At 58.7% G+C, this 13,408-nt stretch overlaps 1 protein-coding gene across 11 annotated transcripts in view; it reads right to left on the bottom strand.

The window, feature by feature from the left end:
• The window catches only part of SLC38A4 (solute carrier family 38 member 4), a 72,494-nt gene that overhangs the window by 10,134 nt on the left and 48,952 nt on the right, over positions 1-13,408 (bottom strand). For 6 of the 11 annotated variants that reach the window (XM_051851005.3, XM_051851003.3, XM_051851008.3 and 3 more), the window contains 5 exons: positions 10,013-10,243; positions 3,936-4,026; positions 3,422-3,537; positions 1,201-1,274; positions 414-506 (listed from right to left, as the gene is read on the bottom strand). In XM_051851005.3, coding sequence (XP_051706965.2) covers positions 414-506; positions 1,201-1,274; positions 3,422-3,537; positions 3,936-4,026; positions 10,013-10,131 — 493 coding nt within the window. In that variant the 5' untranslated portion in view covers positions 10,132-10,243. Of the gene's footprint in view, positions 1-413; positions 507-1,200; positions 1,275-3,421; positions 3,538-3,935; positions 4,027-10,012; positions 10,244-10,539; positions 10,634-11,534; positions 11,657-13,408 lie in introns of those variants that run through there. The other 5 variants (XM_089304817.1, XM_089304818.1, XM_089304819.1 and 2 more) reach the window with 3 other exon arrangements.

Below are 13,408 nucleotides of genomic sequence, written 5' to 3' on the forward strand. Positions count from 1 at the left end.
CTAGCCCGCTCCAAGGCGACGCCACCCACCGAGGCTCCCACGCTGGTGCCCTGGACAGTGAGTGGGCCTCTCTGGGTGCCCAGGGTGGTTGGTGGGCAGCTCTGCGTGCTCTAGATGGTTGGTGGACATCTCCTGGGTGCCCTGCACAGTTCGTGGACATTTGGCACGTGGGACTTTCTGGTTCTGGATGGTGGACTCAGCAGGAGGGCTTGTTTTCGAAACCACCACTGAAGCCACCTTGGCGTCACACATCCAGCAGGGCCACTCTGTTCTGCTGTCCTTGTAGGTTTTCTGCGCTCCCTCCTCCCCGAGCGCTGCTGTGTTTGGTGGCAGAGCAACAGCAAGTCTGCTTAGGAGGCACAAGAGGCCTCCGACGTGCAGGGTGCGGGCCGAGGGAGGCCGGCCCCTCTTACCTCCCATGTTCTGCATCGTGATGGAAACAAAAGCTCCGATCTTCCCGGGCCATCCAAAGGCTTTCTCTCCTAACTTCTCATAAATTAAAGACCCTACACCAAAGACAAAAGAGCCTGGTTACAAGGGTCGTCTGGGGGCCGGCGCTGTGGCGTAGTCAGCTAAGCCTCCACCTGCAGTGCTGGCATCCTGTATGGGCACCAGTTCGAGTCCCAGCAGCTCCACTTCCAATCTAACTCTGCTGTGGCCTGGGAAAGCAGCAGCAGATGGCCCAAGTCCTTGGGCCCCTGCACCAGGAGACCCGGAAGAAGCCCCTGGCTGTTGGCTTTGGATCAGCCCAGCTCTAGCATTGCAGCCATGTGTGGAGTGAGCCAGCGGGTAGAAGACCTCTGCCTCTACCTCTGCCTTTCAAATAAATAAATAAATAAGTGATTGTTTGCATGACTGCAATATTCCTCACAACCTGATTCTACACTGAAGTCTCAAGTGTGTAAATAAAAATCATAAAGAAAAAATTACCCCAAAGACGCAACCTCAAAACCAACCAAGCCTTGTACAAAAAGAGCTCTCCACGCAGTGGCGCCGTCTGTTTCAGCCACATGCAGCAAGTCGAGGCCGTCTTTCTACCGTGTACCCCAAGTCTCTCTGGCCGGACCTGAGTCAGTGACTCACTCGTGCCCTTCGCTCTTCCATGTAGCCCAACCAGAGACGCCGTGGCTGTGGTGGAGCAGGGCGGCGGGTGGGCCTGACGCGCATCACCCCAAGGGAACTGGGACGTGGGCAGCGTACCTCCCTCCTTGGCTGTCTTCAACAACAGGTGAACCGAGTAGAGGGATAATATGGCCACAGTGAGCAGCAAGATTCTGTGGAGAACAGGGAGCCAAACAAGGAGTCCATGATAAATGCGCCACCACAGCCTGAGCGGCCATGGCCACCACGGTAACGACCACACCAGTCTTTCTCAGCACTGACTTCCCAGACCAGCGCACCTGAGGGGAGCCGAGAAGTTCTGCAACACACACATTCCAAGCCGGCTACTGGAGTTCCCTGTGTATCACGGAGATGCTAAATGCAAAGCGAAATGAGCAGATCCTGCGTCCACTCACCCAGCATGCATACACGTCCCTCTGCAGGACTCCTGCCAGCCGTCCCACCCCACCCTGGTCTGTGCAGTGTGAGCTGTGACCACTGACCCGGAGCCGGGCAGTCGCACGTGCGACAGACAGCGGACAAAGCTAGCGGCAGGGGAAGTCCTCCGTCATGGGCGGAAAGACGGGTGCAGTGAGCACTGCCCGTGTGCGCACTGACGGCTGTTTTCCCAGAACTGAGACTCAGGGCACCGAGGCACGAGTGCAGGGACGCACGTGTGCACAACCAAGAAGGGAACAGCAGGCGTCTCCACCTGAAATTTAAAAACCTTTTCTCTACGTAACGAGAACACACTAATCATGGCCAGTCAACTGATCTCATTTTTGACAGTTCCCAGCGAATTCAGGGGTGCAAATGTACACTTGGACCCTGAGTTTTGAATTTCATAACCACTCTAGTGATACTGCGCTCTTGTTTTCCAGAAAAATTGTGTATTTTTCCATATTCCTCACGAATGTAGCTGTCTGTAAAGAACGGTGCGTGATTCTGCTCTCCGAGAAACATGGGCACTTGCGTATTAACATGTCCTTGCGGTGGCACAGACGGGAGCGCGGTGCCGCCCGCTGTCCACCAAGGGGACAGCTGCATCTGCCTTGTGTACAGCACTTCAGCTGCTCTGCCCTAGTCACAGGCCTGCAGAGGTTCCCGAGAACACGGCTCGTCGCTCTAGGCCGTCTCCTGCCTGCGTGGGTCAGCGAGCGATGACCCCCTCAGTGCACTGCGGGGTGCGTATGACGACAAAGACAAAGCGTCCTGTCCGGGAGGGCCACAACACAGATGCATCAGTCAGTGAACACCTACCCAGCCAGTAAGCGTCAAGTCATACAACCACGCGTTCTGACGGAGCTTTCGAAGGCAGAGCTGCTGCAAAGCCCATTCAGCTCAAGAACACTGCGTGAAGCCGGCCCAACCCCAGTGCACCCCCTTTATGGTCCTGACCGTCGGTCTGCGAACAGCTGAGCGCGTGCAAGCTGGCGCCCCGGATCTAACGCACACGCATCTGCAGCAGAACGCTGCCTCCTCAGAGGGTTCTTCGCTCTCTAGCTCCGCACCCAGGGTTGGGGCCTGCACTTGCTCGGCTGCCTAACACCAGACTTGACTCCTGCGAAGAACTCCACTGTGCCAGCTGTGGCCTGGGGCACTCCAGGCTGTGCACAGGCACTCACACCTTTGTGGCTGCCCATCAGCGACCTGACGCTGCCACCAGTAGGAACAGGTGTGGTCAAAGTGCAGACGCGTAGCAGTAAGCTGGGGGCACCGGGCAAACGGGCACAGTGCCGGGCCTGGCGACACGGTGACTCGCGGCGGACACGGCTCAGCGCGCGCTCTCAGCCTGCAGGGTGGCAGGTGTTCACCAGACCACTCAGACGAGCACACAGAAGTACTACAACGTGGTGGCTGACCAGACAAGGTGGGCGGAGAAGGCGGCACAAAGGCGAGGCTGCAGTGTGCTGGGCGGGGTGACCGGACGACCAGGAAGGGGACAGGGTTCTAAGTCCACGCAGAGAGGCCTGTTGGTCAGGCAGGCAGAAGGCCAGCGCCCCGTGACAGATGGGACAGGGCACCCAAGGCTCGGAGGCCAGGTCTGAGATGTTTTCCCCAAGGCTGTGGTGACACCCAGGTTGCTTCTGGGAAAGCCATGTTTGCTACTAACGCCACTGACTGTGAGTGCCTCTCGCGCAGCACCCCGCCCTGGGCCCAGAGCGGGCCCACACATCCAGCGGGCGGTGAGGGTGGCTGGCGAGCACCGGCACCGGCACACTGGCTGTCCTGCTGGCTGCTGCCTGGTCCTCACTGAGCCGCCCCCAGACCACACGTGTTCCCGTGAGTGACGGTGCTGCGCACGTGCGTGCTCACTTACATGAACAGCACGATCCCCGTGTTGGCCATGGCGTAGGACAGGCCCAGGATCCCGCTGCCCATGATGGCGTTGCTCAGGTTGAAGGAGGACATGCCGAAGGGGGTGGTCCCCGGGTGCTGGGGGGAAAGGGTGCCTGTGAGCACTCAGGCCCGCGCGCGCTTCCTGCTGCAGGACCCCACCGGGAGCCCAGTGGCGGCATCAGCAGAACGCAGCGCTGGCCGCGCACAGGTGTGACAACATGCCGCGTGCAGGCAGAGCCGCCCCGGCGGGCCCGGCAGGCAGGCGCGGCTGCGGGTTACGCTGGGTGAGGGCCCCCTCTCCAAAACACAAATACGGTTCATCAATGATTGATGCGGCCATATGGCGAGCAGCAAAGTACGCCCTCGTGCCAGCAAAGGCCTGACAAACAGACAATGTGCTGACCACACTGGAAAATCCCGGCCACGTGGTCTGCCCTCGGAGGCCCACCCGCCCCCCGCCTGGCCTGCCTCCCGTGGAAGCAAGACCCACTCACATGTTCGTCACCGTAGTCCGCCAGCTGCTTCTCGCCCAGAAACCCACTCGTCAGGAACTTCTGGCCCTCGGCACCGTCACGGGCGAGCTGACTGCACACACAGAGGAACAGGCCTCCCGTCAGCGCTCTGCGTCACACGGGCTCCCGGCTCTCCCCAGGAGTCCCCTTCAGAGCGAGGCCGGGTGCCATTTACGAACCGACACGGGAGGGGAGGGAGCGCCATGCTAGGAGACGCGGCCGTCTGTTGCGGGCTAGAGCCCCAAGGCCGGATACAGAGATTACTCATTTGAATGGCGGAGCAACAGAGAGAGTGAGTTATCTTCCACCTGCTGGTTCACTCCCCAGAGGCCACAGTGGCTGCGCCAGGCGGAAGCAGGAGCTCCACCGGAGTCTCCCACGTCGGCGCAGGCGCCCGGCGCCCGGCACGGAGGCCGTCACCTGCTGCTCTCTCGGGGGTGTGGCCAGGGAGCTGCACAGGAAGCGGAGCCATCAGTCGGGACTCACAGCAGCATAACCTGCTCTAGCCCTCGTCGGGGTCTCACTATGCAGCGATTTTCCAGTTAACGCCTGCGAACCGGGGGCGTCTTCCCATGTGCTGTGTGAGAGGGACTTTGAGGGCCTTCCTCCGAAGAGGAGGTGACCACAGCTGAGAAGGTGTGGGCAGCAGGCCCAGTGCCAGGCCCCAGGCCTGTGGTCCCGGGCAGGGCCCTGCTGCTGGTGCCTCCTCTCCCACGGCTCCATCTACTCAGGCACGGAAGCCTCTAGAAGCGGCTCTGCGACAGCTCTCAGCTGCGTGTGCCTGGCTGCTTCTGCGTGCACACGTGTGTGTAATGACTGAAAAGGCTCCAGGTGATGACGGCACACTGTCCACCTGGATCCTGGTCTACTCAGGCGCTGGCTGGAGCTGCACACTTGGTCACAGTGTTGCCCAGCTCCGGCAGGCAGGAGCCAGCCACGCTGCCAGGGCCTCAGGTTTGAGGCCGGCCAGTGCAGGGCACGTCCCGCAGCAGCGTACCCCGCGGCTCCCAGGTACTTGTCTTAGAATTCTCAAGTACGCACACTTTCACAAGTTTCTAACCAGATAAACTGCAATTCTGGGGGCTTCTTGCATGAGAGAGTAAGAGAAAATAAATGAAGACTTTCATTAAAATAACCCTTGGAAGAAAAGTGGAAAAGAATTATTATAGGAGATCTATGCAAACTATCTTGCATAGCAGGAATTAACCCTGAAAATCATCTGGTGAGGCGGCACAGCAGTGTGGTGCACAGACCACTCATGTGTGCAGACACGGTAAGGTTCACGGAGATGCGCGAGGCTCAGAGAGCAGAGGTGGAGTGACGTAGGGTGCACACACAGTGTAAGGTTCACGGAGAGTGCAATGGAAGGTGGAGTGACGTAGGGTGCACACACAGTGTAAGGTTCCAGATGCATGGAATACAGATGATGCGAGGTGTGTGGGAGTGGTGGAAGGCTCATGCAGAGCGGTGTGAGGCGTGGAGGGCAGTGCGAGGGGCATGCAGAGTGGTGTGAGGCGTGGAGGGCGGTGTGAGGCGTGGAGGGCGGTGTGAGGTGTGCAGAGCAGTGTGAGGTGTGGAGGGCGGTGTGAGGCGTGCACAGGGCAGTGTGAGGCGTAGAGGGTGGTGTGAGGCGTGCAGAGCGGTACGAGGCGTGGAAGGCGGTGTGAGGCGTGGAGGGCAGTGTGAGGCATGTAGAACGGTGTGAGGCGTGCAGGGCAGTGTGAGGCGTGCAGAGTGGTGTGAGGCGTGGAGGGTGGTGTGAGGCATGCAGGGTGGTGTGAGGGGTGTGGAGGGTGGTGTGAGGGGTGTGGAGAGCGGTGTGAGGCGTGGAGGGTGGTGTGAGGCATGCAGGGTGGTGTGAGGGGTGTGGAGGGTGGTGTGAGGGGTGTGGAGAGCGGTGTGAGGGGTGTGGAGAGCGGTGTGAGGCGTAGAGGGTGGTGTGAGGGGCGTGCAGAGCGGTGTGAGGCGTGGAGGGCGGTGTGAGGTGTGCAGAGTGGTGTGAGGGGCGTGGAGGGTGGTGTGAGGCACGTGCAGAGCGGTGTGAGGTGTGCAGAGCAGTGTGAGGGGCGTGGAGGGTGGTGTGAGGCGTGCAGAGCAGTGTGAGGTGTGGAGGGCGGTGTGAGGCGTGCAGAGCGGTGTGAGGCATGGAGGGTGGTGTGAGGGGTGTGGAGAGTGGTGTGAGGCGTGCAGGGCGGTGTGAGGCGTGGAGGGCAGTGTGAGGTGTGCAGAGCAGTGTGAGGGGCGTGGAGGGCGGTGTGAGGCGTGGAGGGCGGTGTGAGGTGTGCAGAGCAGTGTGAGGGGCGTGGAGGGTGGTGTGAGGCGTGCAGAGCAGTGTGAGGTGCGTGGAGGGTGGTGTGAGGCGCGTGCAGAGCGGTGTGAGGTGTGGAGGGCGGTGTGAGGCGTGCAGAGCGGTGTGAGGCGTGGAGGGCGGTGTGAGGCGTGCAGAGCAGTGTAAGGTGTTACAAGGTATGTGCAGAGCAGTGTGAGGTGTACAGGCCATGTCAGGTGCACAGAACGTGTCTGGTGTGGAAAGATCCAGAGAGCACCACAAGCTCTCCCAGGAGGCAGGGAGAAGCTGGCTCCAGCCACGCCCACGTCTGCACGTGGCCCCGGTGGGCACATCAGGCCCTCGGCTGTCCTCCCGCACCCCTGCTGTGGTTTCCTGGGAGGGTCTGTGCTGCGACGACCGGCGCTCGGTGTTCACAGCCGGACGCTGAGAGGCTGGGACGCAAGCACGCCTGAAATGGGCCCAGTGACGGACTACAAAAATGTCACTTAGAAGAGGAATTTAAACTGCAGAGTGGCCCATGCTTCACTCTCTCTCTAGTCCACAAGTAGATTTTAAACCTCAGAATTCACAAGTAAACACACTCTCCTGTCCATATGCAGGCCTGCAACATGGCAAGATTATAAAATCCACGGGAAAGGTCCCCGGTGTGTAAGTATCCGTGCCAAACCAGGCACGCGCTGACAACGGGCAGGGTGTTGAATTTCTCGGAAACTGCACTGCAAGCGCTGCTCTACCAGCTAGGAGCAAACCCATGCTTCACACGGCTCCGGACCTGGGAGGGAAGGCCTGTGTTGCAGCAGGTGTTCCAAGCACGTCCCTGCTGAGGCCCAGAGCACAGCCAGGAAGCCAGAGGAGGCTGCTGCTCCGCCCAGCGCCTCCAGGACGGTACGTGGGCGGGGCAGGGCCCCTCCTCATGTGCGTCCTTGTCAGAAGTGAAGGCCTCAGTCCGGGCCAACGGCCCCAGGGTGCTGACGCCGAGGGAGGAGACGATGCAGCTCCCCCGGCTGGCCTCGTGGACTCCTCAGGGAGGCAGATGCTGGCGTGCCACTCTGCACTCAGGGAACACGTCTCCTCCAAGTCCCTGCACCTCCCAGCGTCACAGGGCCCAGACGAGCCCCGTCCACTTCTCTTGGCCTCTCTTGTCCACAGCCCTGCGGTCATGTCCCTGAGCTGCCCGGGGAACAGAGCTGCCCCCTGACAGCCTGCCCTAGGTTCTGTGGATGGAAGGGGGAGGCCTGGTTTGAGGAGGGTCTTCACGTCTGGCCTACACTGGTCACGGACCCTTGAGCGCCTCTAGTCACCCACGATCCGGGGTACGCGCTGTCTTGTGGGAGACTGACGGGCTTACTGGACAACTGTCTTGTGGCTACTCTGCCCAGCAGTGGGGACCACTAACGGGGGTGCAGGGCTCATGCTCTGGCGACGCACAGCTGAACAGGGAGGGGCGCAGCAGAGGGGGGCGGGCAGGGACGCCTGAGCAGGGCTTCCCAGCAGCCCTCACGCTGAAGGAGAAGGAGAATGGGGGACACTGGCACATGGAGGGGAGTGAGGGAAGGCACGAGGCACAGAGACGGGAAGGGCGGGCAGGGGCAGAGCACGAGGGCCCGCACGCCAGGCGGCACTGGTGTGCCCTGCTGTGGAGTCACACAGGGCCTTCTCCAGGGTGCAGCGCCAACAGGTCACTCTCACGGGCCATCAGGGCCGCGCTCTGGTACGGGGAGGAGCGTGCTGGCGGACGCAGAGCAGGGGGTGCATCTGACAGCTGACGAGGCAGAAGCGGCTGGACGTGTCTGACAGTGGCTGCGTGGACTATGGGCGGGGTGGTGATGATGGTCACGGGCTTCCCCAAGGCGGGGTTACGAGAGCAGGAGCAGGGAAAAGGCGAAGTCGGGAGCTCAAGACTCGGCAGGACAAGTTGGCTTCATAAAGGAGGCCGAGCAGACACAGCTGTCCACCAGAGACGTGGAACAGCCAGATGGACACAGCGATCTCAAACATGGCTGAAAAGCTGCACGTGGAGTAGAGAGCTGGCCATCGTATCAACTATGGGTACAGTGATGCCACATGAGGTTAGGATGCTGCACGCGGAGTGGACAGCCGGACAGTGACGTCACACGTGGTTAGAAGGTTGAACATGGAGTGGACAGCTGGACAGTGATGTCACACGTGGTTAGAAGGCTGCACGTGCAGCAGACAGCTGGACAGTGATCTCAGATAAGGTTAGCACGCTGCACATGGAGGAGACAGCTGGACAGTGATGTCACACGTGGTTAGAAGGCTGCACACGGGGTGGACAGGACAGTGATCTCACACCTGGCTGGGATACTGTATGTGGAATAGACAGCCGGACAGTGATGTCACACGTGGTTAGGATGCAGCACACGGAATGGACAGCAGAACAGTGATGTCACACGTGGTTAGAAGGCTGCACATGGAGGAGACAGCTGGACAGTGATGTCACACGTGGTTAGAAGGCTGCACACAGAGTGGACAGCAGGACAGTGATGTCACACGTGGTTAGGATGCTGCACACGGGGTGGACAGCTGGACAGTGATGTCACATGTGGTTAGGATGCTGTATATGGAGTGGACAGCAGGACAGTGATGTCACACGTGGTTAGAAGGCTGAACACAGAGTGGACAGCTGGACAGTGATGTCACATGTGGTTAGAAGGCTGCACGTGGAGTGGACAGCTGGACAGTGATGTCACACGTGGTTAGGATGCTGCACACGGGGTGGACAGCTGGACAGTGATGTCACATGTGGTTAGGATGCTGTATATGGAGTGGACAGCAGGACAGTGATGTCACACGTGGTTAGAAGGCTGAACACAGAGTGGACAGCTGGACAGTGATGTCACATGTGGTTAGAAGGCTGCACATGGAGTGGACAGCTGGACAGTGATGTCACACGTGGTTAGAAGGCTGCACGTGGGATGGACAGCTGGACAGTGATGTCACACATGGTTAGGATGGTGCACACGGAGTGGACAGCAGGACAGTGATCTCACACGCGGCTGGGAAGCTCAACAGGCTGAGGACAAGGTGGATATGCAGAGGGTGATGGCAGGAGGGTTGAGCTTTCTTGGAATGAACCCTGAGACACAGCAACATTCAAAAGGGCAGGCACAGGAAGAGAAATCTGAGACAGTACAAAGGGAAAAGCAGTGACAGGCTAATGTCATTAAAGCTGCTCACACTGTGAACAGGGACAAGGACGTGGTGAATTCCACTGTAAATCAGGTGCATGGAACACAGTCATTGTTGCTTTATTTCAGGGTCAGGGACGTGGTATGGTAACATCAAAGTCTTTGTTATCTCTAATTTACCTGCAATAAACCCACTTATTCCCAAGAAAACCCTTGTGCTCCATGCTCACAAACCTGTCTCATCTTCCTGTGGAACCTGGTTTTTTTTTTTTTTTTTTTTTTTTTTTTGGCAGGTACAGTTATAGACAGTGAGAGAGAGAGAGACAGAGAGAAAGGTCTTCCTTCCATTGGTTTACCCCCTAAATGGCTGCTATACGGCCAGCGCTGTGCAGATCCAAAGCCAGGAGCCAGGTGCTTCTTCCTGGTCTCCCATGGGGCGCAGGGCCCAAGCACTGGGCCATCCTCCACTGCCCTCCGAGGCCACAGCAGAGAGCTGGCCTGGAAGAGGAGCCGCTGGGACTAGAACCCGGCGCCCATATGGGATGCCGGCGCCGCAGGTGGAGGATTAACCACGTGAGCCACAGCGCCAGCCCTGGAGCCTGTTCTTTTTAACCGCTTACCCGTTCACTGCCGCCTTTGCTGCGTTTCCCGTCCAGCTGCAGCCATCCTGCCCACGTTCTCCTCCGGTGCGCTCAGCATCAGGGGCGCTGCTGACACTTCTCAGCTCCATGGGATCCATGTGAACAGTCAGTGCTTTCCTGTCCGCACACGGGCTCCTTCAGCGTAAACAGTGTAACGTGCCGTCAGCCCCAGGCTCTCCTGCTCTGCGCCGAGGTTCAGAACACGCTGTTCTGCAAACAGAACACAAAATACACATCATAATGTTCTTTAAATTATATAAGTGACTATGAATCACCGCTTTGTGTGCGTTTCCTGGAAGACACGCAAAGGGCACGAACTCCTGAAGACTTCCCACGAGTCTTGGAAAGTTCTGTTACCCAGTACAGAAAAGAAACAATGCAAGAGCAATTGCTAATACTTCCCAACCAGAGGATCCTGACGGAGTGCCTGTGTGCAGTGAACACGGCGGTGCTCTGCGAGGGACGGCGGGGGGGGGGGAGGGGGCACAGTCAGGCGGCAGGCTCACCTGCAAGCGAGGGTGTGATACCAAGGGAGACAGCACTGAGCCGCCGAGCCAGATTCTGCCAAGGCAGAGTCCTCCAGGGTCTCTACGGAGAGAACTGGAGAGAAGAGCACTGCTCTGACTGCACGGCACAGAGAACGGTGCCCCGTCAAGAAGGGGGAGAGACAAAGCGCAGGTCTGCCTCGCCACCGGCATCTGCACGGAGCTACCATGCAGTTACCAGCAAGGACCCCAGCAGGGGCACTGCTCTGCCTGGAATCCACTGTGTCTCAGCCCAAGTCACTTAACGTTTTTGGACACCTTTTCCCAGCTGTAAAGAAAAATGGGGTGGGTTAGCATTGTGTTTGTGTTTTTTCAAAATGCTAAGAACCCATTTCCCATTGATAGGATTTCTTCTGAAATTTTTAATTAGGTTCATTCAATTATTGTTGGGCCACTGCATTGGGGGTGACACCATCATTCTTGAAAAACATGATTCTGAAGTGTGTCCCACTCACTGGATAGGAATCCCTGAGCAAAGTATCAAAAATGGCTCCAGAACTTGGAAAATGCACAAATCCCCTGACAAACACAAAACCACGACACGCGAATGCCTGTGTGGTCCAGCACACCTGCCCACTGGCGCAGGCTCGAGACACGGGGAAGCCCTGCAGTGCAAAATCGCAGAACACACAGGAACTCCCTGGGACCGGTGTCAGCAGGGCACATCCACGGAACTACAGGTAGTGGGGGACTCTTCAATTGACATGACAAAAATACAAGATAATACAAAACAAGAAAACCACCTCCACAGAATAAGCACACTGTGAAAGCAAAGGCCAACTTGGAAAAGATCCAAAAGCAGAACTCGTAAAAATAAAAAACGCAGGCATTCAAATAAAGAAAAATCGGCTGAAGGGGAAATCGTGGAACTGGAAGACACATCCACGGAGTCACTCAAGTGCGAGCAGAGAGGTAGAAGGAAGAAAATGAAGGAGAAATCAAGACAGGAGCTCCACCTGCCCGAGTAGCGGTTCCAGTGGGAGGACGGGAGACGCAGAACCGCCCGAACCGACGAACAGCAGTTCTCAGGACTCGGAAAAGGCCTAGTGCTTCCAGCAGAACGAAGGCCATCTGATCCCCAACACGAGGCAGTCCAAGCCCGAAGGCCTGCAGGCTCCCAGCGGACGCGGCGCCCGCCGTCCCCTTCCCCACCACAGCCGCTCCTCAGCCAGGCCAGCGCCTTGGCGTGCCCGGCTGCACACTGGCAGCTGTGCAGGCAGGAAGGTGGCAGGCTGCTCCCTGCGCTTCCTTCTCACACGCGGGTCATTTCAGTTAATGAGACACTTTACAGGCCCAAGAACCAGGTTCTCCTCCTGTTCTGTAACCATTAAGTCTGTCACAGTTTGTAGGTCCTTCCTGAACACACTAGACTGACGACCAGCACTCATGGCACTGTGGGCGTGTAAGCAGAGCTCCTAGAACAGAACGCGTACTCGATGGATGCCATCCTAAGTGACACGGAACCCGGTGTTCCCACGCATGGAGCCGATTTCCCCGTCGCTTCCCTCTGACCCCAGACCCCGCTCAGCTCCAGCAAGGTACCCAGCCAGTCTTCCTGCCTTCTTCCCTTTTCGATTCTGCTAAAATACCTCCCAGAGTAATTTTCTCGCACGGTGCGCCTGCTTGTAAAGACTGTCCGAGCTGCTTCATGCTGGCAGCTGCTTTGCCTCCGAATTCTGCTGAGTCAGACTCCCAGACACAGTCATTTCCCTCTGGACTCTGGTTCCTGCTGAAGACTCCTGCAGGGCGTCAGACTTCTGTCAGCTTCTCTGACATGTGCGCGGGCTGCAGGTGCAGGGGGAGTAGCTGCCCCCGGCATCGGTTTCTTCCCAGCTTGACTGGCCAGCACCGAGCTTCCTCACCCACACTGCCAGGCTTCTCCTACAGACGGCTGACTGCCCGACTTGGCGGTCGTGCGGAAGCAGTGCACAGACCACTTCCCCGGCCAACCAGCCCCCCGGCCGCAGGGGAAGGCTGACGCCGGCTGCCCGCCTCGCCTGTGCTCCACGTGGGACCCCACTGCCTGCGGTTCCCTCCTTTGCGTCCCTGTGCAGTGTCTGGGGATGTTTCCCCTCCAGGACAACCAGGTCACAACCTCACCTGCAGTCATTTCCATCCTGCTCTCGCACGCCTTCCCCAGTCACGTCTTGAACTCCTAACTGCGTGTCCTTATCCGTCCTCTTTTTCATGGCACACCTGCGTGTTCACTTCACATAAGCAATGTCCTCTCGACTTTTTCTGAGGACAAGGCTGCAGGTCTTCAGAAGTTGTCCCTCTGTCACGCTGGTTCTTCTTGGGATCTTCCCTGCTGAGCAGGACAGTGAGGACCCCTGAGTGGCCCCTGTTCAGCGCACCTGTGAGGTGCACCTGGGGGGACCTCAGCCGCCATCAGTGAGGACCCCTGAGTGGTCCCTGTTCAGCGCACCTGTGAGGTGCACCTGGGGGGACCTCAGCCGCCATCAGTGAGGACCCCTGAGTGGTCCCTGTTCAGCGCACCTGTGAGGTGCACCCTGGGGGACCTCAGCCGCCATCAGTGAGGACCCCTGAGTGGTCCCTGTTCAGCGCACCTGTGAGGTGCACCTGGGGGGACCTCAGCCGCCATCAGTGAGGACCCCTGAGTGGTCCCTGTTCAGCGCACCTGTGAGGTGCACCCTGGGGGACCTCAGCCGCCATCAGTGAGGACCCCTGAGTGGTCCCTGTTCAGCGCACCTGTGAGGTGCACCCTGGGGGACCTCAGCCGCCATCAGTGAGGACCCCTGAGTGGTCCCTGTTCAGCGCACCTGTGAGGTGCACCCTGGGGGACCTCAGCCGCCATCAGTGAGGACCCGTG

This window comes from Oryctolagus cuniculus, chromosome 9 (assembly GCF_051225735.1).
Source record: "Oryctolagus cuniculus isolate XC-2025 breed Fujian yellow rabbit chromosome 9, ASM5122573v1, whole genome shotgun sequence".
NCBI lineage: Eukaryota > Metazoa > Chordata > Mammalia > Lagomorpha > Leporidae > Oryctolagus > Oryctolagus cuniculus.